Here is a 22,368-nt window from a genome sequence, read left to right as displayed (position 1 = left end):
TGATAAACAATGTTTTATATGATATTATCCTTCTTATGAATGCAAATTCAAGTGGTTTAAAGTGACACATTAAAGCTGCACTACTATTATATATATATATATGTATATATTAGAGATGATATTCTATATTTCCTTGAAGCTCTGCAGCAGGTCTGCTGTCGTGCATCTCTGCAGAGTTAAATCCAGCTCGTTGCTTATTCGGCAGAGAAAACTGAACCGGGAGCAGCGGTCGGCCGCGTGAACCTGAGCTTCGTGTTGAGAAACGCACCAAAGTGGCGGCTGCATGTTTGTGTTGGTGACGGCGGCGGGCGAGCTGCGTTCGCTGTAATCCTTCCCGCCGTGTGACTGACAGCCACAGGTTGAGCAGCAGGTCTACCCCCCCTCCCCAACCCCCGCCATCAGAAACACATCATTGGCCTTTTTTATGAGCTCCATCTACTCGCTGATACGACCTCTCCACCTCTTTCCTGTCTCCCCTTTATTTGACATGATATCGCATAAAACTCTAAAAGTCTATCCATCAAATTAGATTAATTTCATGTTTAAATGAAACATTTTCAGACTGTCAAAGCCTCTTAAACAGCATCAGGAGACACTGAATCTCTTCTTTAATTCAACAAAACCATCCTTTTCGTGGTTCATCACTCCTAAAGGATCTACTTTTATCAAGTGTAGGAGTGTGTTGTGATATTTAAAAAGTTAAATATTAATATCATGATATAATATACAGTTTTGGTGACAGACTCTCAGACACTATTAAATAATCTTCTAAAAAACTGTAAAATGAAAAACAAAATGTACAATAAGAAAAATATTAATTTGTATTTTTTTTTTTCAAATGTTCTGTAGATATCAGGAATAATATTGTGAATTAATACATGGTTAAATCTGATCTCACGACGGCTCTAATTCATCGGTACGGAGGACAAACGAGGCCAAAACCGACATGAAAAAATAAATACAATAACATGTGTAAAGGTTAAATTAAAGGACCTTTACGTGAAACCGAGAGATGAGTCCACACTAAAAGTCCAGCACACACACACACACACATACACACACACACACACACACATTCACACACACAGCGGGATATTCAGCCTCATATAGCCCACGAGGGGCGAAGGAGGCTATTGACTGAAAAACAGTCCGGCGGAGTGGAAACACGTGTGTTTTATTAATACCTGCTCGAGACCCCCGAGCAGATATAAAGCCCAGCTAACCCGCTAATAGCCTTAATTTGTAAGGTAAACAGTAGAAGAGTTTGACACTCACTCACCTAAGGTGGCTTTCCTCTGCTGCCTTCGGAGGCTTCGGCGTGTGTGTGTGTGTGTGTGTGTGAGGGGGGGGGGGGGGGCGTTCCAGCCTGCCTCCGCTATCTGTTAAAGTAATTTTCTCTCAAAGAGGAATTAATTTCCTTTCTCAGAGTCTGTGGCAAAGCCGGAGTCGTCCATCGGATCCCCGGAGTGACGACTTATTGTGACTGTCTGTCTGTCTGTCTGTCTGTCTGTCTGTCTGTCAGCTCCGCAAAACACTCCTTATTTGTTAAATTCATTATTTGATAGTAAATGTGAAGATTGTCACTTTGTTGCTTTGAGTTCTTCGAAGGGAAGGGAATATGTGTCTTTAATAAGATATATATATATATATATATATATATATATATATATATATATGACAAATATTCACTTATAATATGTTAATTATGTTAAGTGTACAAATTATACAACAAGAGGTATTTTAATTGCTAAATTTATCATATCCTCATAATTTCCACATTAAATCGGTAACAGACGAGGATTAACTCATATTTTCAGAAGTTCTATAAATGAGTTTGAGCGCGAATAAATCAAAAGTTTTATTTGAGCTCATTATACTAATAATAAAAGTAAGAGAGAATAAGAGAAGTTGACTTTCATCTGCTGTTTACCGGCTTTTTTTTATTATTAATATTCCTACTTCACTTCTGGAAAATGACACTTTTATGGCCAAAGTGATGAATGTGAGTTCTGACAACGTGCGATACGACTGTTTGATGTGAGCTTCGAGGTCGTAGGTGGTTTGAAATATTTCATCTTATACAAACTCGTAAAACTATATTTTTCCAGGGAAATTTATTTCTGGTCACTCTCGACGCTTGCAGATGTTATTTTTCTGTCTGCGTCTGCTTATTTTTGTATAATGATAAAATAAAAAAAATTATCAAAGGTTTGCGTTCCAGCAAAAAAAGAATAATGTGCATTGCTTTACAGTAATTAATGGTAATTTTAAAGCCAACAATTGTGGCTTTGGGACTCTGTTTTTAAGTGAAAGCTGTGATTTGGACCGCGTGTCAGGGGGTCAGACGGGTGTCAGTCGTTTCTCTGCGTCTCCGTTTGACGACGTGAGGTGTTTCATTTCAAAACGAGATAAAAATCATATGTAAAAGAAAAACCCACTCCTAGAAAATGATTGCTTGCACTAAATTAAAATGAAGTGCGGTTGTTTCTTTTTAAGTCTATAAGTATAAAAAATGTTTTCCTTTTTTAAAATGTGTTTTTTTTTCACTTTCTGATTATTTTTTAGGGAATAAATCGTCCTTTTTAAAAAAAAAAAAAGTATCGGCGAGGGACGAGGCAGAGGAAGCCGTTAGAAGACTAACAGTATTTTTAAAGGGTCAGAACTGACGAAGGCAGGGCGACACGCTGAGTTAACCTCTGACACCTCCCCCCCCCCTCCTCAGCCCCACCCATGAACATTCAGGCTGTTTTCTTGCAGGAAAAAAAAAAAAAAAAAAAGATGGCCACCGGAGGTCAGCTCCAAGTCCAAAATAAATTGCCCTCTTTTCCTAAGCTCAGCCATTTTAATAGTACAGATTTATTGTGCTGTGCTTTTTGGAGGGCGATCATATGTATGTGGTCAGTAGCGCGTATGCAGTCTGTGACCCAGCCTCCCTCTCACGTTACACCCTATTTATAACATCCCCTCCGCCGGCTCCCCTCGTTCTGCAGTTCCTAGTAGGAACCACCTCCTGCTCTCAGCCCTCCACGCTCCCAGTCCTCCCAGTCCTCCCGATCCTCCCAGTCCTCCCGACATCTGAGAGGCTCTGCTGCAGCGGATCCCCGGCTGACTGTTTATCCTGCGCGGCCTGGCAACCGGATTACCACGGGACGCCCGCTTCCAAAACTTTGCCTTCTGCTCCGAGAGTAGCGGCTGAGTGAATTTATTTTTTTAACTGAAGGAAAAAAAGTTTTGGGCAAAAAAACAAAAAGCTTCTTGGATACCTGCTTGTGATCTTTTTTTTTTTTTTTTTTTTTGGTTGTTTTAGAAACTTTACTTTTAGTCGCCCTTCTCACCTTCCCGGGAGTGTTTGTGTGTGTGTGTGTGTGTGTGTGTGTGTGTGTGTTGTGCACGCCATGGATCACACACTGTTCGGCTGCCTGCGGAGCCCCCACGCCCCGGCTCAGGCCCTGCACCCGGCCTTCACCCAGTCCCCCCTGACCCTGCACGGGCGCTCGGACCACGTCTCCTACCCGGACCTGGCCTCGTCGTCCTCCTCCTCCTCCACCTCCTCCCCGTCCCCCTGCATCATCTCCAGCTACCCGGTGGACGACGGCCTGTTCGCCGGGCAGCACCACCACCACCACCCCCACCACCCTCACCGCGGCCACCTGCCCTCCCAGCAGCATCACCACCCGCCTCAGCACCACGCGTCCTGGCACATCCCTCAGATGCCGTCGCCCAGCGGCGGCGGCACGCGCCACAACCTCTGCCACCCGCACTCCCACTCCTCTCACGACAACGGGCCGGCGCCCCCGGACCTGGGTCACCCCGGCGGGCCCAGCATGTGTGCCAGCACCCCCAGTCTGGGCATCGGCAGCACCCCGACGGGGGCCTCCTGTGTGCCGGCAGACTTTGGCAGACAGACTCTGTCACCTGCCGAGGCCGAGAAGAGGAACGGCAAGAGGAAAAGTGACAGTTCAGGTAAGACCTCTTTGATTATTATTTCTGTGTTTGTTTGCACGACTCAGCACTTTTCAAATCTCTGGAAGTCTAATTGTTGGATACGTAAACATCAACACTCTGGATTCTGAGTCATCCTGATGTGAAGCTCCGATAGGAAAACAAAAATGTGTGAGAAGAAGTTCGGAGGCGTCGTCGGAGGGAAGGGTCGGGGCAAAGGTCACGCTGTTGACCACATCTGACGACGGCCGTTTTTATTATAAAAAAAAAGAAATCACATCTGGTTTGTCGTGACTCTTCAGAGGGAAGAAAGTGAAACACAGTAAAGAATTAACGTTGTTAAAAAGCTTCGCTGGCGCCGACGCACGGACGGTTTCAGACTTCTTTTTTTTCTGTTGCCGTTAAAATAAATCACAAGCAGCTTCACTGAAATGATTTCTGGGTTTTCTTAACAAGGATAATAAATTATTTTAACGCCACGAGTCAACCCTCATTATGCCACGATGACTTGTCATAAAATAGATTCATATTCATAGAAATAGAAGTATTTTCTGTACCGTGAAGTTCTCCATCGCTGTGAGCTGAAAACACCAATTTTTCTGTTTTTGTGGGAAATCTTTGTAAAATGTGTGACTCGGCACTTTAAGGCGGGTGCAGGTGTTTTCATATTTACCCCAAATAGTCTGATTGGTGTCAAGTTTTTGAAGATAAACTGCAAATTGTTTTTTTTTTTATCCCTGAATGATACAACCAAATATATGAATATTAATAATATAAGAAAACAACAACAGAAATCATCACATTTATGAACAAATCCCTCTTTTTTTTTTAGGACCGTACTCAAATAGGTGTCACCTCCCGCTCGCTGACCTGCAGGACATTTCCAACCTGCAGTCGCCGCCATAATCAATCACGGCGTGACAAACAGCCGGGGACGAGGGGGGGCTCGGGGTCGCCAGAGTTCTCACAGGGAACGTGATATTAAAGAGACTTCTAAGTTTTCCAGGGAAAGCGTCCTCGCTCGTTCTCTCGGTCCATTTGAGGATTGTGGCCCCCTCGGAGCCCGACTCGGAGCCTTTTAAAGGCCTCTTTTGCGTGCACGGCGGCGGCGTTGTCGCCTGCACTTGTCCACCGCGTGTGATTTAGACGCCGGTGGTCGCTGGAGTTTTTTTTGTTGCAAAATATCCTCATAACGAACAGACTGTAAATATGCATAAGAACAGCTACAGGATACTAGAGCGAGCATTTAAAATGCACATTACGGAGTGATTCAGCAGGAACTCCAGATGCCAGTTAAATGAAGGATTCGTGCCAACGTTATGCAACACAGAGCGCCTTCCCAGACGGCTTCATTTTCACTTTTATAGCTCTGTCTGTGTTAAATCTTTAATATAACTGCATTATCCACATGCAAAGTGTTGCAATCGTATATTTAATCCCCAAAATCCAGCTCACACCAACCTCCCATTTCTCCCCCGAGCCTCCAAATCCCACTTCGCCCTGCAACAATACTCGCTGCTCATTACGTGTGCCGTGCTCGGCCTCCTCCTGCTCCACGCTAACACCAATCACGCTGATTATTTGGGGGCTAACTAGGTTGCTGACTCAGTCAGCTGTCTAAATATCACGCCTGCTGCCAGTTGCATGAGATATGGAGCCCCGGTTGGGTTTCACCATCTGGACTCGGAGACTCGGAGCGAAAAAACCCTGAATTCGGATACAGAAATAATAATAATAATAAAAAAAGAAAAACCCTGGGAGCTCATTTCCATGTCGGGTTCGGTTTTTTGAACGTGAAGCATCTCTGTGTTTAATACTCTCCTGTGATTGTTTTCCTTGAGGGTGGCCTAATGAGATGAGCACTCCCCACGCTAGTTTTTTTGGGGCTCGGGTGTCTGGTTTCTGCAGAAACCTGCTAATTTTTTTTTTTTAAAGGGAGATTTAGAGGTTGTATTTTAAACACGGAGGACTAATGCTGTCGAGGGAGTGGTTTCGAAAAAGAAAGTTACAAGGTTTTCTGCGTGGAACAATAAAAGGTGCTTGAAGTCTTATTTTGTTGAGGCGGGGTTGTAAAAATAAAAGAGGTGCTGGAAGCCTCGCTGGCTTTTTCCTCAAAGAAGATTCAGAAGAAAACGTTGCGGATGTTTCTGTGCAATATTTATCTTACCAAAGGAACATTTAAAAAACACACATTTCTGTCCATTCTTATAAGAACGGGTCAATATTTGTGCGAGGGTCCCCGCTGCACTGAGATCAGTCCTGAACAGAAACCCCCGTCTGCATGCAGGTTTTCTTCTCATATTATTCCTCCTTTTTTGTGGAGAGATGAAAGTCCCGGCGGCGACCTAATTGCTGCGGTGGAGCGACTGTGTCGTAAAAGCCGCTGGTTTGAAACTCCAGGCCTGCTGCTCTCCACCAGCTGGCTGTGTTATTCTTTTATTTCTCTCTTTACACGATGTCTGTGTTTACCAGCGAGCGGATAAATACGTCTGGGGGGGGGGGGGGGGGGGGGGCTCTGAAATTACAGGGAAGGCAAGAGAGGCAAGGTCACGGTGGGGGTCAAACAATCATCATTCAATTTCATAAAAACTTGAAATTCTTTTATTCGTTTATATATCTGTTTTGTCCTCGGCTACAAATTTAACTTTTTGTAGTTTCATCTTCTCTCCGATCTGCCGAGGGAGTTTTCTTAGTGCTGAAATAACACAAGCTTAATTAGAAGGAAGATCCTGTTTCTGACAAGAGAAGCCGGACGGGGGTCCGTCCCCCCGTGGGGAGACCCTTTAGGTGAAGTCGTTGTGAGGCTCCGGGGCGGGACTAGTTGCTGGATTAACACACACTGCGGGAAACGGGGACCGCAGATGAATCGGTGTCCAAACGGAGAAACCACAAACAGAAATCACAATAGCAACGTTTTGGAAGGGCGACATTAACCGTGTGTGTGTGTGTGTGTGTGTGTGTGTGTGTGTATGTGTGTGTGTGTGTGTGTTTGTTTCGGAAAGTGGAAACAACAAAACAAAATATAGTTTTCTGGACCGATGTGGTGATGACATGAGTTTTTTTTTCTCCACATTTTTCTTCAAGAAAACGCATGAAATGTCGCAAAGTCGTGTTGCATTTTCTACTCAGGCATATTTAAAAAAAGAAAATGTTCTTTAAAGGGTCATGCAGACTGTATTCATTACATTTCTATGTATCGATATCATCGGTATCAGTAACCTTTTGTGTGAGAAACATATTGTTTTACTGGCATTTTACGATATTCGTGAACCAGAATGTGAATCAAAACACGTAAAACCGAAAAAAAAGGAGGAAAAAAAGAAACCAAACATGCTTTGCAAAATAACTTTACCACCAAATGAGAAGCAGCCTGTGAGTTCGCTAAAGTGGAAACAAATAAATATATTTCAAGCTGCTTTGTTCCACATGGAAAAAGACGGTTTAAGGCGAATGAAAGCGCTGCTGGCAGCCGGAGAGTCGGACACACATGCGAGTCCTTGCAGCCACTTAGAGATTTCATAAACAACCCGGCGATAAAGTGTGATGGACAGCTCCCATTGTTTCTCTTACGTCGCCTCTTTTCTGCGTGCCGACTTGCACCTGCCACATAACAGTCGCCTTATTTTTTTCCCCCCCTTTTGCATATAAATGTGAGTGGAAACAGAAACCTGTGTGGTGTTTGGTTTCAGAGTCCCAGGACGGGAATTACAAGTCAGACGTGAGCAGCAAACCCAGGAAGGAGCGGACGGCGTTCACCAAGGAGCAGATCCGGGAGCTGGAGGCCGAGTTCGCCCACCACAACTACCTAACCAGACTACGGCGCTACGAGATCGCCGTCAACCTCGACCTCACTGAGAGACAAGTACGTTGCTCCCCACCACAGCTTGTTTATATCCACCCCCCCCCATTCCATTAGCACATTAATGCCATGGTTGTGAAAACAGAGGCGGCCTCGGGAACCCCTTTTTTTCAGCTCGCTACTGTGTTTTTGTAACTCCGGTTCGAGGGGGCTATTGTGCTCCAGATGTGGCTGTGTGACGGGACTATCATATTCCAGATGTTCCCAGTCCATTCTTTTTCCAAGCGGGGCCTCGAGTCGAGGAGACGGGTGAAGGAAGTGCTGTCTAGCAAGGCACTTCCTCTCTCCCGCCGCCCCTGCGTGCACAAATTGGTCTCCGAGCGTGGGCCGGCCGCTGTTAAACCCTGAGATGAATAACAGGAGACGAATGGTCGAGGGAGGAAGGAAACGCCGTTACAGACCGCGTTGGTCTCCGACACCCGTTTGGAAGCTTGCAGGTCGCACTCGGCCGACACCTCGCCGGTGACGTGTTGCCGTCGGATACGTTTCCATTGAATGTAAAGAACAGACGGCAGAGATGCAAATTACAACGTGAAGGGCCCGAAGCCCAAATAACACCTCCCAGGTCCGACCTGGGTCCACTAGAGTTCATGTTAGTCTGGGTAGCTGACCCGAGTCCACGACGGGGGTGGATATGACTGGAGATGTTCTTCTACGTGCAAACATCAGATAGAATATTAGTCTTCAACTAAACGTTTCTTCAGCCTTTAAATGAAAAGACAAATTCTCTAGTTTTCGACTGCTGCAACTCATTAGAACATTCACGTAGAAACTCCATTCAAACTTCTAAAATATCTACATCTTGTGTGCATTCAAACTTTTATTCAGCATTTAAATCCCATTCAAACTTTGGAAGATATTGAACTTTATTTGAAGCTTCGTTAAAAAACACATTTTTACATGGGTGTGTATTGCAGTGAATGTTGAGCTTTAAAATCTGTTCTAAAAAATACTTTTTAACTCGCTCTAATTCCTACAATTTTCACTCTTCGTACATAATTTAAAGTCTAAATGTGGAGAAGTTTACACTCTTTCATACGATGTCACCGCGGAAACAAACAGTCTGACGCGTTACGCTGTAGGAGCCTGAAAGTCAGGGGATCTCCAACAATCCACCACAGAGAAAATAGTTCTACTTTGTTTCAGTTCAGCTTCTTTCCGGCATCCGACATTCACACCAAAACAGTTTTTTATTGTTTTCAAACGCCTGTCGGGTTCTTGTTGGGTTTCAGATATACAGTACATTTCTTGGGCTTTGGACAGAAATGTGCATTCCAGTCCATGTGATGTAAATGTAGTCATCGGAGGGCGTTTAGCTCTGTGCGTAACCAATTCACTGTGACCGTGCAGACTTGTCCTGACTCGTCTTAACTCGTCTTAACTTGTCTAAACTTGTCTTAACTTGACAGTATGAACAGAACTGCTTGAGTGGCTTTATAGATGTTTATAGATTGTGTGTTTGTACAATTCTTGTAGTTTTACATGCAAGAATTTGCTGCTGATGATGAAAGAAAGTCATAAAAACAGGTGGAACTAAGGCTATTTAGTAGCAGGGCTCTGCTTTTTATCATGCATGCTGGTAAATTAATGAGAATATATATCCTGCTGTTAATCTCATTGGTTACACCTGCTTTTCCTGCAATCACACATTAAACTGTCTGCTACGATGAAGCTCTGCAGGCCTTGAATGTCTCCTGAAAATGTCGGTAGTATCTCAGACTGAACGTTGTCAGGATTAGTGCTAAAACTGTCGAGTACGTACCCCGAGTAACGCGTATGAGGGGTTTCAGATAAAAGTGTCCAGCTGAGGAATCCTTCCCAGTGAATAAAAATGTCTAAAAGTGTTTTAAGGGCCAAAGCATTTAGCTTCTCCCTCAGTCTGAGAGCATCTGGAAACAGTGACATGAGATCTTATAAACGGACCAGGAATCGTGTGTAAATTGCTTGATATTAAAAAAAGGTGTAAGAATACTTCTAAATGCGATCCCCGTTTTCCTCCACAGAACCACCAAGCAGAGCGGTTTAGTCATGACTTCCCCCAAACCGTTTAATAGTTTTGTGTCGCAAAGATGCAGAAAATGTGCGTGAAATGTCTTTGAGCTCGTGACGCGTTGTCGTGTGACCTCAGTGTTGTCAGCACTAAAACAGACGGCTGATCGGAGCCCATTGGCTGTTTGGATGTTACGGATGTTTCTGTTGGTGATGGAAGTGATGGAAACTTCAGGATAGGATACATGTTTAGATGTGCATTTAAACCACATGTAACGGCTGTTTTAATGCCGGCAGATTCCTTGATTTTTTTGGGCCCATTTTTGCCTTTTCTTGAGAGAGAGAGTGAGAGTGAAAAGGAGAGGGAGAGAGAGATGGGGATGACATTGCAGAAAGGGCCGCCGGTCGGATTCGGACCGCGGGGGCCGGGTTACGGTGAGGACTCGTCCTCGGGACGTGGGCTGCCGACTCCACCGACGGAGCCATCCCGGCATCTCTAAACTAAACCTCACCATTCAGTGCTCGTCGTGTTATTTTCAGCACGTGTTTGGTTTGCTTTTGCTCTCCTGACGGTGAAGGAGCCGTTCTTCCCACCGATCAGAGGTTAAAACAAGTCTTTGATTAAACTGTAACGTTGAGCAGATCCAGTGCTGGCGAGGGAGTGTGAATAGCGCGTGTGTGTGTGTGTGTGTGTGTGTGTGTGTGTGTGTGTGTGTGTGTGTGTGTGTGTGTGTGTGTGTGTGTGTGTGTGTGTGTGTGTGTATGTGTGTAAGCCTCAAGGATCACATGTTTGCTTTTGACATTAGAGCCTGGCATATATAAATGATCCTTTGCCCCCCCCATCCCGGTCTTAGAAAAGGCTCGTAAGGAATCCGAGGTGATACTCAGCTCGGCGTTCGCCCCCGACGTTTAAGACAAACGTTTGTGCTGTCAACCGACTTCCTGACCATGTGACCACCCCGTTTTCCCCGCAGAATGACACTCCCCAAAAATAAACCGAACCCCACCCTGCAGGGACGGGAGCCTCTTCCCCCGACCCCCCCTCCCCTCGGGCGCATGTGTCGACACCCAGGGGGCCTCTGCTGCTACTTGACGTGTAAACCGTTTTAAGCAACAGCTTAATCATCAATCTGAGAGACGTAAATGCGGCCGAGGCTGCCGAGTCAGGGAAAAGCAGGTCGACGGCGAGCGGCAGATGGAACAGTTCATCCACACATCGCTGCTGGGAGAGGAAACCTGCAGCGAGACGAGCCGCCGGGCTCCAAAAAGTTTAACGTTCTGTATCAGAAACATGTCGATATGCTGTTAATCTACAGTTTTAAGATTTAGGATTTACAGAAGTCAGAATTGATGGTAACACATCAGAACTTTCTGTTTGAGGGTTGAAGGAAATGTCTGTAAACTTAAATGTAGAAGATTATTAGTAATTTCCTGCCAGGACACTATCTTACTCACTTACTGTGGATTTTATTTCTTACAGTGTACTAAAAAATCAGCAGAAAAACAACAGTGTCCAAGGAGACATTTTTTTTAGGATTTCAGTAAAAAAAATCTGAAAAAAGTAGTTCTACTGATGTGTTTTGTTTTTCTTATGAATTTTTTTTCAAACATTTTTCAGATTTTTATTTTTTTATTTTTATCAAAAAATGTTTTGTTGTTTTTCTGCAGATTTTTCCGGATATTTTTTCAGATTTTTAAAGAATCAAAAAAAGTGTACACAGTAGGAAGAGAAATCAGATAATAATCATAAAAACAGCAGAAAATTAGGAGTCATTTTCTATTTAGTTAATTTCCTTCAAAACTTAAAACTGAAAACTTTACAACTTTATTTACAGTTTACAATTCTTTGATACCCTCTTTTTAAAACGGGAGTATTTTCTTGGAGTCTTCCCTAATTGCTTGTTGATTGTTTTGCCCCCCCAGGTGAAGGTGTGGTTCCAGAACCGGAGGATGAAGTGGAAAAGAGTGAAGGGCGGCCAGCAGGGGGCGGCGGCTCGAGAGAAAGAACTGGTGAACGTGAAAAAGGGGACGTTGCTGCCGTCGGAGTTCTCTGGCATCGCGGCGCTCCACCACTCGACGGACTCCTTAGCCAATGAGGACAGTCACGACAGCGACCAGAGCTCTGAGCACGCTCACTTATGATGCACGACCCCCCCCCCCCAACCCTTTTAACCCCTTGCCCCCGCCCCTCAGAGGGCAGGCCCTGCTCGGCCTCAGGACCGTCCTTATAAGGACTGCTGTTTGCTGATTCGCCATCGTCATACAACGATGCTAAATAAGTGTACAAATATACAGAGGAGTGACGTGTGGTAGATATCGCAGCCAGCATGCCGGCAAAATCTTACATTTCAAGAACGGAGCACATGAAGGAGGATGTCGACATGTTTCAAATGCCATTGGTTAAAAAAAAAAAATCCTTGATTAAAAAAATAGGGTGTAACACAATAACTGCAATGTGATGTTTTGGTTTCACACAAAAAAATTCTATTTTCTCGGTCAAACTGTTGCAAACATTCCATGTTGTGTGCCGTTGAGAGAAGCACCTCGGTCCGTTTCTACTGTACAAAATGTAAATGACGATGTAATTGCGTTTTTTTTTTTTTTTTATCAAAATCGAGTGCCCAGGAAATCAAATTGTTTTGCCTCGCTAATATAAATGATCTGTAAATATTTCTCTGTATTGTCTTACCTTTTAAACGATAATTTTATACCCTACACTATTCAGCTCACGCAGTAATAAACACTGACAGTTCTTCTTTTGTAAACAAATCTGACACCTGAAATAAGTGTTTTATTAAATCCTTTCAGGGACGGTTGCAGATCGAATAAAAACTTTAACCAGTGGTAAATGGAATTCAATACGATTCAATAACTCGATTTTTCCCATCCGTCTGTCTGTGTGTGTGTGTGTGTGTGTGTGTGTGTGTGTGTGTTGCATGAAGCGAAGCTGAAATGCATTAAACATGGAGAGTGTAGAGAGCTGGTGATGCGGGCGCATGCTAAATCCACCTCCTAGCCCGGGGGAAGGGTCGGGACTCCTGCCAAGACTCGGAGGGAGAACCCACAAAAAGATCAGGTTCTGTTTGAAAATAATTGACTTGATCTCGTCTTTCGCCACATTGTGATTGTGCATTCTAATTCTTTTTAAGGAGGTACCTCACACGGCATGTGAGGTTTTTTAATTTTCAACCCCCGTCCTTCCCTCCCTCCAGAAAAAAAGAAGAAGCAAACCACAGAATTAATGCGATCCTTTAACTGAAATTCAGTGCAACGTTTTCACAAGTATGGAGGGAACTCACCTCTACTAGCCTTATTCAGCCCAGTTATCACAAGAAAATTACAAAAAAAATAAAGTATATCTAGGGATGAAAAAAAACGCTCGCAATAAGTTGATTGTGGGGAATTTCCAGCATTGTTATAAATGTAAATATCATCACGAGTGACTTGAAGAAGCTATTTAGCTCACTATTATGCTAGAGAATTGATAAATAGAGCCTGTTTTTTTAAAAATGTGATACAAACTTATTAATTATCCTTTATTCAAGGAGACCTTTTCATTTAAGAGTATTGTATTGTTTACCACTAAAAGTTCACTAATGTCTGAGTTAAAGTTTTAGCATATTTTGATGGTTATCTATGATTCCGATTATTTTGGCCAGGATAACATATCGTCTCATAGCTCACCCGCCCCCAAAATGTCTTCCCACATCACCGGCAACAACCATCTGCCATAAAAGTAAATGCACATTTATCCTAAAACCTTCACATCTGATTTCACGTGTGAAGAGATAGTCTGTTAACTGTTGACCTGCAGGTCGGTGTCGGAGGCCCACGTGGTCACAATAAAACACTCTCCTCTATCTTTATGGCGTCCGTCATTAAAGGTGGCGTTTCTCTCTCTCCTGGAAGGAAATCCACCGTTAACATTAACGTTAAACAACATCCGAGCGTTCATGTTCAATAATGTTTGGATGTAAAGCCTGCAGGGTTTATGTTTTATATTACAGTAACAGGTGAGATTACTAACTGACCCATCGCCCTTTTAACCGTCCTGAACCCCTGACCCCTCACCCAGGCAAATAGCCGATACTGGACTGTGTAACCAGCCTCATATCTTGACGCTTATTAGACTAATCTACGGTTCGGTTGCTGGTCAGCTGGTTTCACGGGCAGGTTCACCGGAAACAAAAGAACAAGGGTTTACAATGTGACCTGTGTCTTAGGTAACGGTGTGTAAAATCTTTATTACTGTACGCTACTTTTCTGCAACATAGGCTTAATGTTTTTGTTCCTCAACGTGATAGATGAGTCGTTGTTTACTAATTCGTGGTAACCGTAATTCACGAAGGCTAGCCTGCTGAAGAAAAGACAAGGTCTACGCTAACGCTAACATGCCAAAAACAATGTGTTGACCTAGCTTAGCAATCAGCTAATACAGAGCCACTTTAACTAACATGCTAATATAAGGACATTGCAGGCACTAGCATCACAAGGCCTAACAAACTACAAAACAAAACTAGCCTCCACAGCTACAAAGCTTTATGCAGCATCAATGGCTAACAACATGTTAGCTAACAACAACCAGCAAACAACATGCTAGTGAACATACAACAACAACCAGCTAACAACATGCTAGCTAACGACAACAACCAGCTAACAACATGCTAGCTAACGACAACAACCAGCTAACCGCATGGCTAGCTAGCATGTTGTCTTACTGGCAGCATATCTATACAAATCAGTCTGATATTTATTTATTTTATTTATGGTTGTTATGAATTAATAAAAAGTATTCAGAGGTAATTTGTGTAATAGTTACACAACGTTTTACTTTTCCTCCCTACATTTTAAAACAAATATCTGTACTTTCTAAAAAAAATAAGATATTTTAGTGACTAAAAATATCCCGGTTTTCAACACGAACTCTCCAGAAAATCCACCAAAAGTAAAATATCATAAATAACACTAAGTTATTAAGTTAGTACGTTTTTATTACGTTTTTTATATCTATGTCACTGTAGCGAAGGTAAGACCCGCCTTCCTCCACTTGTGATTGGCCCGCCCTTATCCAATGCCCCCTTCCCTCACGAACTCTTAGCCAATCCTAACTACTTGTTTGTCGCGCTAGCCAATCAGAAAGCGGACTTCTGGAAGCGATGATAACAGACTTCAGCGTGACCGAGGGTGACCTCACCTCGCCCGCTATAAGAAAGGCGCTTCCGCGCATAAATATTTGTTTATAACGGTCTCCCTTGGCTTTAACGTTTCTCACACCCTGTTTCCGGTTTGGGAGAAGTTTCCTCGTCAGCTGACTCGCGCTCCTTCGCAGCTGACTGACCTACTTAACTTTGCAGCGGAGCAAACGAGCGCGCGCGGAGGAATCAGCGCGAGAGGAGAGGAACGCCCCCTTCTGCACCCCTCATACCTGCACAGGTAAACGGGGAAACTCCGCTTCTTCTCCTGCTGCGGGACGACGCGGTGCTCCTGTGAAGCCGATGGCTGACGCCGTGGAGTCCACCTCCGTGTCCGCGGGGCTCCGGGCCATGTTCTTCATGCTCACCCCGAACGAGTCGACCTTTCACAAGGTGGAGGACGTACCTCATTATGTGCAGCAGGTGGGTGAGAACTCCCGCTCTCCTCCATCAGTGTGTGTGTGTGTGTGTGATCAATCGGCTGATCAATTTACTGTCATGCAGGTGTGAAAAAGTACAAAAAAGTCATCTGAAAGGAGAAAAAACAACATGCAACTATAGATAAGATGAGAGACTCCTTCCACAGTGGGGTGCATGCAAGTTTATCAGTTATCCAGGAACTATTTTAATTATTATTTGTAATGATTTGACAGCGAATGTGTGTGATTGTCTGGTGGAATGTGTTTGATAAAGAGCTGCAGGCCACCTGAGTACAGAGGTATACTTGTTGTATATAGTAGAATAATAATAATAGTTTAACCTCTCATCTCAACTAAAAGTATACACAATAAAAGTACAGGCTCAGAAACTTAGAGTGTAAAGTTATAGCATTGCAAGGCAACTGGATTTTGTGTCATATTTCTGATAAAAGTAATCAATAGTTCTCCTGAAATGCATTAAAACTAAAGTAACAAGCCTGTGAGTTTAAAATGGAAAAAGTTGTCTGGAAAAGTAGAAGTGAAGTATTTGTACTTCCCCTTTTGTGCCTGAGGTACTTGAGTATTTCCATGTTATGCTTTATGTACTTCTACTTACTACATTTCTTCATTTCAGATTTTTATACACTTTCTGTCCGTTGAAAAAAACATGTATCTCCAAACTGGAGGAGGAAGTGTTTACTTTACGTGTTGAGAAACTTGTCCTACTTCTTAAGCAAAATCAACAATTTAAAAAGCCTCTTGGATCAACAGGAAGATTATTGGACTAATCTGTTTACAAACCAGCCATATTTTGTACTTTTCAAAGCAGTTGTGTGTTTTTGCACGCTTCTCTACAGGATCAGAAAGTTAACTTTAGTGTTTAAATATCATTTTGTAATCAAACCGAAGACAAAATGTTTATCCAGAGATCCTGAAAGTTCTGGAGACACGGTTATTAACCAAGAAAAGCAGATTTATAGTAATATGCATGTGAAAGCTTGGTCTCGGTCATGAAAAACAAAAGGTTTTTGTGAAAGTCACCTGTGTTCTGACGTATATTTGGTTCATGAGATCAACGAGAACAATCTGTGTTTGTTAAATACTTATGATCTCCTGACGTTTCACAGAATTGTAGGAAATGTGCTGAAACGTTACGCGAGTGATTCATTAATTAACAGAAAATGAACGGTGAAAAATGTCAATGAACACCGGCGGTGTTGTTGACAGAAGGGTCTGTTTTTTTTACAAGCGAGACCTGAAAACAAATCACATGCAACGCAGCGAGACGGTCACACAGACGGGCGAAACAATCCAGAATCAGTTAAAACAGCCTCCGATCATGTGAGCGAACAGTCAGACGTCACATTTATGCTTTAGACCAGAGGTCTGCAACGTTGGCAGGGACCCCCAAGACCTACAGAGACCCAGTGGAGGGACTCCTAAGACATACAGAGACCTGGTAGAGGGACCCCCAAGGCCTATAGAGACCCGGTGGATGGATCTCCTATTACATATCATATAATGTTCCTTATTAAACCAATAATAATGTGTAGTGCAGCCTATAGTGCCGTGTATAACAGGACATTGTAATGATGGATGGATACAATGACATTTAATTAATAATTGTTGATGGATTAATATTTTAATTCTATTTTGGCATTTCTACGTCACAACATAATATGAAACAAACAGGAAGATTTATATTTGCTTATTATAGGTTGTATTCATGTTAAGGTGTATTTTTGGACAAAATAATTTCAGGGACCCCTGCAGTAACCCTGTGGACCCTCTAGGGGTCCCGGACCCCCTGTTGAAGATCTCTGGTTTAAATGCTACTGAATCATTTCCCTACTTAACAACTCTTCCCAAACTTCTGCCGTCAGTTTTTTGCCGTTTTTGTTTTATTGCAGGCGAAGCGTCTGTTGCAGGTTTAACAGCACGTGTTTGTTACAAGGTTTTACGAGGCACATCGGGGGGGGCGAACAATTACCCCCGCAGCAGGAGTCCCCCTATAATCCACTACCAAAACGTGATTAAACAAATTTTGCTATTTGCTGCAGGGAGATAAACCGGTGATAAAATTTTTGCAGCGGGTGCGTGTGACTCGGCGACGTTTACAGTTTTTGATGTGTCATTAATTATTCTCCCAACGGGCGAATTAATTAGAAAAAAACTAAAAAACTGAGATCTTCTCATTGTCGAGTTGTTTGGAGTCGTTTTCAGCCGCTCAGTGATTTGAACGCAAACAAAAATGTCGTTGTCGGACGGCGGTGATGAAAGCGGGTTGTTGTCAGTCATCCGTGAACTTTTTAAAAAAAGAAAAAGAAAAGCCTGTTTGGGGGGAACATGTGCACATCTGGTCCACAAATGTCCAAGTGAGGCCCTGAATTCAGAATGAAAATACAAAGAAACGATCAGACAAGTGGGTTTGCTTTATTTCAGTTTATTTGTACAAAGATGAGAACAGTTTCAGTTGTGCAAGAGTGACTACACACTTAAAAATGTTGGGTTAAAAACAACCCAATATGGGTTATTTTTTAACCCAACACTGGTTAAATATTGGACAGAACACATGCTGGGTTATTTTGACCCAACAAGTTGGGTTGGTTTCCTTAAACCAACAGTTGGGTTGTTTATACAACCCAGTTGGGTTGTTCATATAACCCAACCATAGGCTCAATTTGACTATACTGCTGGGTTCTTTCTACTCAATCAGTTGGGTTGCTAATTTCTAATTATTAATATTTCATTATAATTATATAATATTGTTATGGTCATTATTTATTGATTAAATATATTCTGACACAAAAAATTAAGAAAAAATATTTATTAAAATTCAAAATTCACAGAATACAAAATATTTTAAGTAACAAACTTTTTTATCAAAAATAGGGAACAGTGATTTACACAAACTTTTAGAAACTAAACATATGACCTATTTTGAAACATTTGAACATTGAAACATCCCCAGGAATTCAAGCTTTACATCTAAAGCAAACGTATCCCATAACTTGTATATACCCTAAACTAAAAAGACAAGCAGTCAAAAGAGTAAAGTTGTATGTTGATCGCTTTGTCTTGATTAAAATTTAGGATGTGGTGACTATGTATGCAACTGCATTACTTACAATTTCATTATGTTTCTTAATTAACTTGAGCCTGTCGCCTATTCTGGGAATCAAGGTGGTGATGGTTGGAAGATCATGGTAGCCAAAGCTCTCTTCATCAATTGCCTCCTCTGGAACACAGAAAAAAAAAACATTAAAATCACCACACAAATCTTTTTAGTGCTTGTGTGTTCCTTGCTATTCATGACTTGCACCTGGTTTCATTATATAATCAGAACCTGTTATGATATGGCCAGGTGTTACAGAAATTCAGTTTTATTGTACACAATTCTCTGCAGTAGAACTATTGTAAAATGTTCAAATTAATGGGACAAAATTGTTGTAAACATCCCAGATTTAGCTTTAAGATATTTTTTTCCATCTGTAGTCCTAATTTTGAAATTTAACCAAACCATAAAAACAGACATTGCACACAGAGGCAAATAAAAAAAATTGAGGAGCTGACAACTGAATTTCACACTGAGGTTAATAGAGTATCTATCTGGTACAACACAAACTATTTTCTTCCTTAAAATTAATATGGGAAAATAGTGGTCCTTTAGCAGACAGTAGCTTAAGGCTCAGTGAATAATTATCCCAATTTATTTATAATAGTAGTGGCTACCAAGTTAGTACCAATAAAATAGTGTGACATGGAAACAACTTAAATTGACTTACCACTAAACCTGTCAATGAGCCCTGGAAGCTGCCACTCAATCAATTTGGATCTCACAAAATCGTCCATGAGGTGGGAGAATCAAACTGCAAAACCAACACTAAGAATTAAAATAAAACAAACGTATCATAAATAACTCATTCAGTAACGTTAAATCAAAGGTATTTTCACTGTTGTAACAATTGACTTCTCTACGGTTTTAAACTTCGACTTGAGCAAATAAGAAAGTAACCGGTTCCCCCTCGGCAAACTCAAGCTGGCTAATACAGCGCGGACTGGCTGGCTAGCTGAGGCTTGCTAGCATGTAGCGGGGTAGCCAAAACCAAAATCGATCCCCCACCGCGGTCAATTGGACTCATAATATATTTTTCCTTCACTCGGGTTTACAACACTCTCCTACTTACGTTTTTATACATGGAAGCCAAATTGATGAAAAACCTCACGTTGTCCTCCTAACTTTAACTTTAAAACAAAATATTCGAGTTACTTCGAAACTGCTACATAGCGACCCAGCTAACATGCTAACTTGCTACGTTTAATGAAATTGAGTTTGTGCATGCTAATACCGTTAGCTAACAGCTTGCTGACTTACCAATAGATAGTAACATTGCTCATTGGTGCTTCATTAACTCACATCTAAACCTTATATTTCCTAAAGCCCTGGCCGCAAAGGCTTCCATGTATTAAAACCATATACGTTTACGTTGGCCCACTGTGGGTGTGCATAACTGTTAACATACGTTACCCACAACAAGCTATCGCTAACGTTAACTACAAATGACCGAGAGCTCACAGTCACTGCTACACACGCTCATATTACGTTGAACCATTCGTATGACCAACATACACGGTTACTACAATAAGGCAAGGCAAGGCAAGGCAACTTTATTTGTATAGCACATTTCATACACAAGGCAGACTCAAAGTGCTTCACATCATAAAACAAAGTGAGAAGAAAAAAAGAAAAAAAAATAGAAGAATTAAAAGAAAATAATAAAAATTTTAAAAAATGCATTACAGAAAGAAAATAGAATAAAAACATATTTGCAATAATTAAAAACAGTGCAGACATTAAAAGATTTAGCAGAAAGCTATGGTGAACATAAAAGTTTTCAGTCTAGTTTTAAAAATGGTCAGAGTTGGGGCAAGTCTTACATCTTCAGGAAGTTTATTCCAGCCATGTGTTGCATAGTGACTAAATGATGCTCTCCCGTGATTGTTGTTTACTCTGGGAATCACTAACAGATTGGTCTCAGAAGATCTTAGTGGTCTAGAAGGCTTATGTAGTGGGAGCATATCAGTGATATACTTCGGTCCTAGACCATGTAGTGATTTATATTTATTTTAATAAGCTTTATATACATATTATTCATATAAATTAAACAATGTGGTGAAACAATAGTGCTCACGTAACAAACCTTGCTTTGTATAGAGCTGTCTCTCAGTATGTCCATGACCGTGGCGTTAACGTTACTGTTGGTCGCGCATTCGCGAACGTCAACCCAACATGTTGGGTAGTCCGAAATAACCCAACACAGTATAATGGAAATTACAACCCAACAGCTAATAACTCAACTGCCAACGACAATAACCCAGCAAATTGGGTTCTTAGATTACCCAATTTAATGAAAACAACTCAATTAAACTAACCAACAGTCTCAACTCAGCTGTTGGGTTGAAAAAATAACTCAACAATTCTTTGTGTGTATCGAAGTCGAACGCCGCAGGGATGACATGGTTTTGTAGGCTAACAGGAAGTTAGCTTCGTTAGCTGAGGTTTTTTTCCTCAGGATTTTAGGTGAATAAAACCTTTACGATACTTCCATGTTTTGTTCAGGCAGATAATCCTCACACTTTATTATGATTTTTAAAGCGTAAAGAATTTAAATGCTAATGTTGGCCTATAAAGGAATTCAACTATGGTCACATGACTTCCTGTCGACACCACTTAGCTAAAGGCAGACTGGTGTTCGACGTGATGACGTTTAGTCGTCGCATTTAGCCGTTGGGGTAAACCAATGTGTTTTATCGTAGAACAAAAACGTTAAAATCTCTTCCGCCTGTGTCGAACATTTCGGATTTCTACGACGGCGTATTTGGGCCGCTGTAGGGAAAAAAACGGTGGGCAATAATCTGAGTTTGGTCTACTAGTTAAGTAGAAAATTTGTGAGTTTATAAGATTGCAGATTTGCGACTTAATTAGGATGCTAACAACCAGCATCTGTGCTAGCTAACGTCCCATGAATGTACATTTATTCGTCTAATGAATCATCAACGTGTGACAACGCCTCGTTAAGGTCCTTCGGGTGATGATGTTGATGCTTATTGTTGGTTTTATTCATATGAGGACAAACTGTCATCTTATGGGTGTTTATTGATCGGGGCGGTTGGGCAAAGATGCTAGCAGTAGTTTTCACTTGTTGTCATAGCAACGGCAAACATCCGGTGTTTAAACGATGTAACAAGTTGCTTGACCTGGATGTTGAATTCGCAAATTTGTGACTTTATAAATTCGTAAATCTGCGACTTTTTTCTCCGAATATTGCCCCCCTCTCTTGGCTTGTTGTGTTTTCTCCTACAGTGACTCTGACACGCCGTCGTACATTTCAGGCATCTAAGAAAAAATATATTAAAAAAATAATCCACTTGGAGACGAGTTAAGTGCAAAAATGCGAACTCATTTCCATGTTTTGCAGAATGAAACAGGAAAAAAAAAAACAAAGACGAATGACATCAAATAAAAGAAGAGAGATGAACAAAAAGAAAAAGTGATGAAAACAAAGAGGAGCTCTTTTCTTTCTGCACAGCGTGAGAACAAACTCTCAGCTGAATCATTCTGAGCCGAGCTGTCGAGGAACGCGAGGCTGCCGAAGTAAAACGAGCTGCTAGACGTGGACAGAAACACAGCAGAACCATAATCGGCCTCTCAGCGGGTCGGTGGGGGGCGGAGCCTGCCGGCCGGCTGCAGCGCTGCAGTCTGCTGCCAGATGTTGGGAGCGTTGCGTGTGATCGCCAGTCACACACACACACACACACACACACACCTGCATGTTCAAGTGGAAGCATTCACATGTGGATTATGCACACACATGCATGCACCCCCCCCCCACACACCTGCAGATGTGCTCCTCCGCGGTCACGCCCTTCGCGGTGGCGGCGGCCATGTGTCCCGTTACGTGAGTCA

The 22,368-nt window shown here is 42.3% G+C and overlaps 2 protein-coding genes across 2 annotated transcripts in view; both read left to right on the top strand.

Annotated features, from left to right (window-relative positions):
• Nucleotides 1-2,518: 2,518 nt before the first annotated feature.
• Nucleotides 2,519-12,629, top strand: meox2a (mesenchyme homeobox 2a). The gene is made up of 3 exons (XM_084027161.1): nt 2,519-3,963; nt 7,632-7,804; nt 11,714-12,629. Exons 1-3 carry the CDS (start codon nt 3,396-3,398, stop codon nt 11,930-11,932), a joined length of 960 nt encoding a protein of 319 aa, XP_083883287.1. The 5' UTR covers nt 2,519-3,395; the 3' UTR covers nt 11,933-12,629.
• A 2,346-nt stretch (nt 12,630-14,975) lies between these two features.
• agmo (alkylglycerol monooxygenase) overlaps nt 14,976-22,368 on the top strand; it is a 47,745-nt gene continuing 40,352 nt past the window's right edge. The window contains 1 exon segment of the mRNA XM_084027160.1: nt 14,976-15,405. Coding sequence (XP_083883286.1) covers nt 15,286-15,405 — 120 coding nt within the window. The 5' untranslated portion in view covers nt 14,976-15,285.

Source organism: Eutrigla gurnardus (genome assembly GCF_963514095.1).
Source record: "Eutrigla gurnardus genome assembly, chromosome: 14".
In the NCBI taxonomy this organism is placed as follows: domain Eukaryota; kingdom Metazoa; phylum Chordata; class Actinopteri; order Perciformes; family Triglidae; genus Eutrigla; species Eutrigla gurnardus.
The sequence above is the reverse complement of the archived record's forward strand: the minus strand, read 5'-3'. Positions and strand labels throughout refer to the sequence as shown.

What these genes read in the sequence shown, in the direction of transcription:
- meox2a (XM_084027161.1), top strand. Translation starts at nt 3,396, where the DNA reads ATGGATCACACACTGTTCGGCTGCCTGCGGAGCCCCCACGCCCCGGCT. An exon ending in GAGGAAAAGTGACAGTTCAG is followed by an intron (nt 3,964 to 7,631) that starts GTAAGACCTCTT and finishes GTTTGGTTTCAG; the next exon opens with AGTCCCAGGACGGGAATTAC. An exon ending in TCGACCTCACTGAGAGACAA is followed by an intron (nt 7,805 to 11,713) that starts GTACGTTGCTCC and finishes TTGCCCCCCCAG; the next exon opens with GTGAAGGTGTGGTTCCAGAA.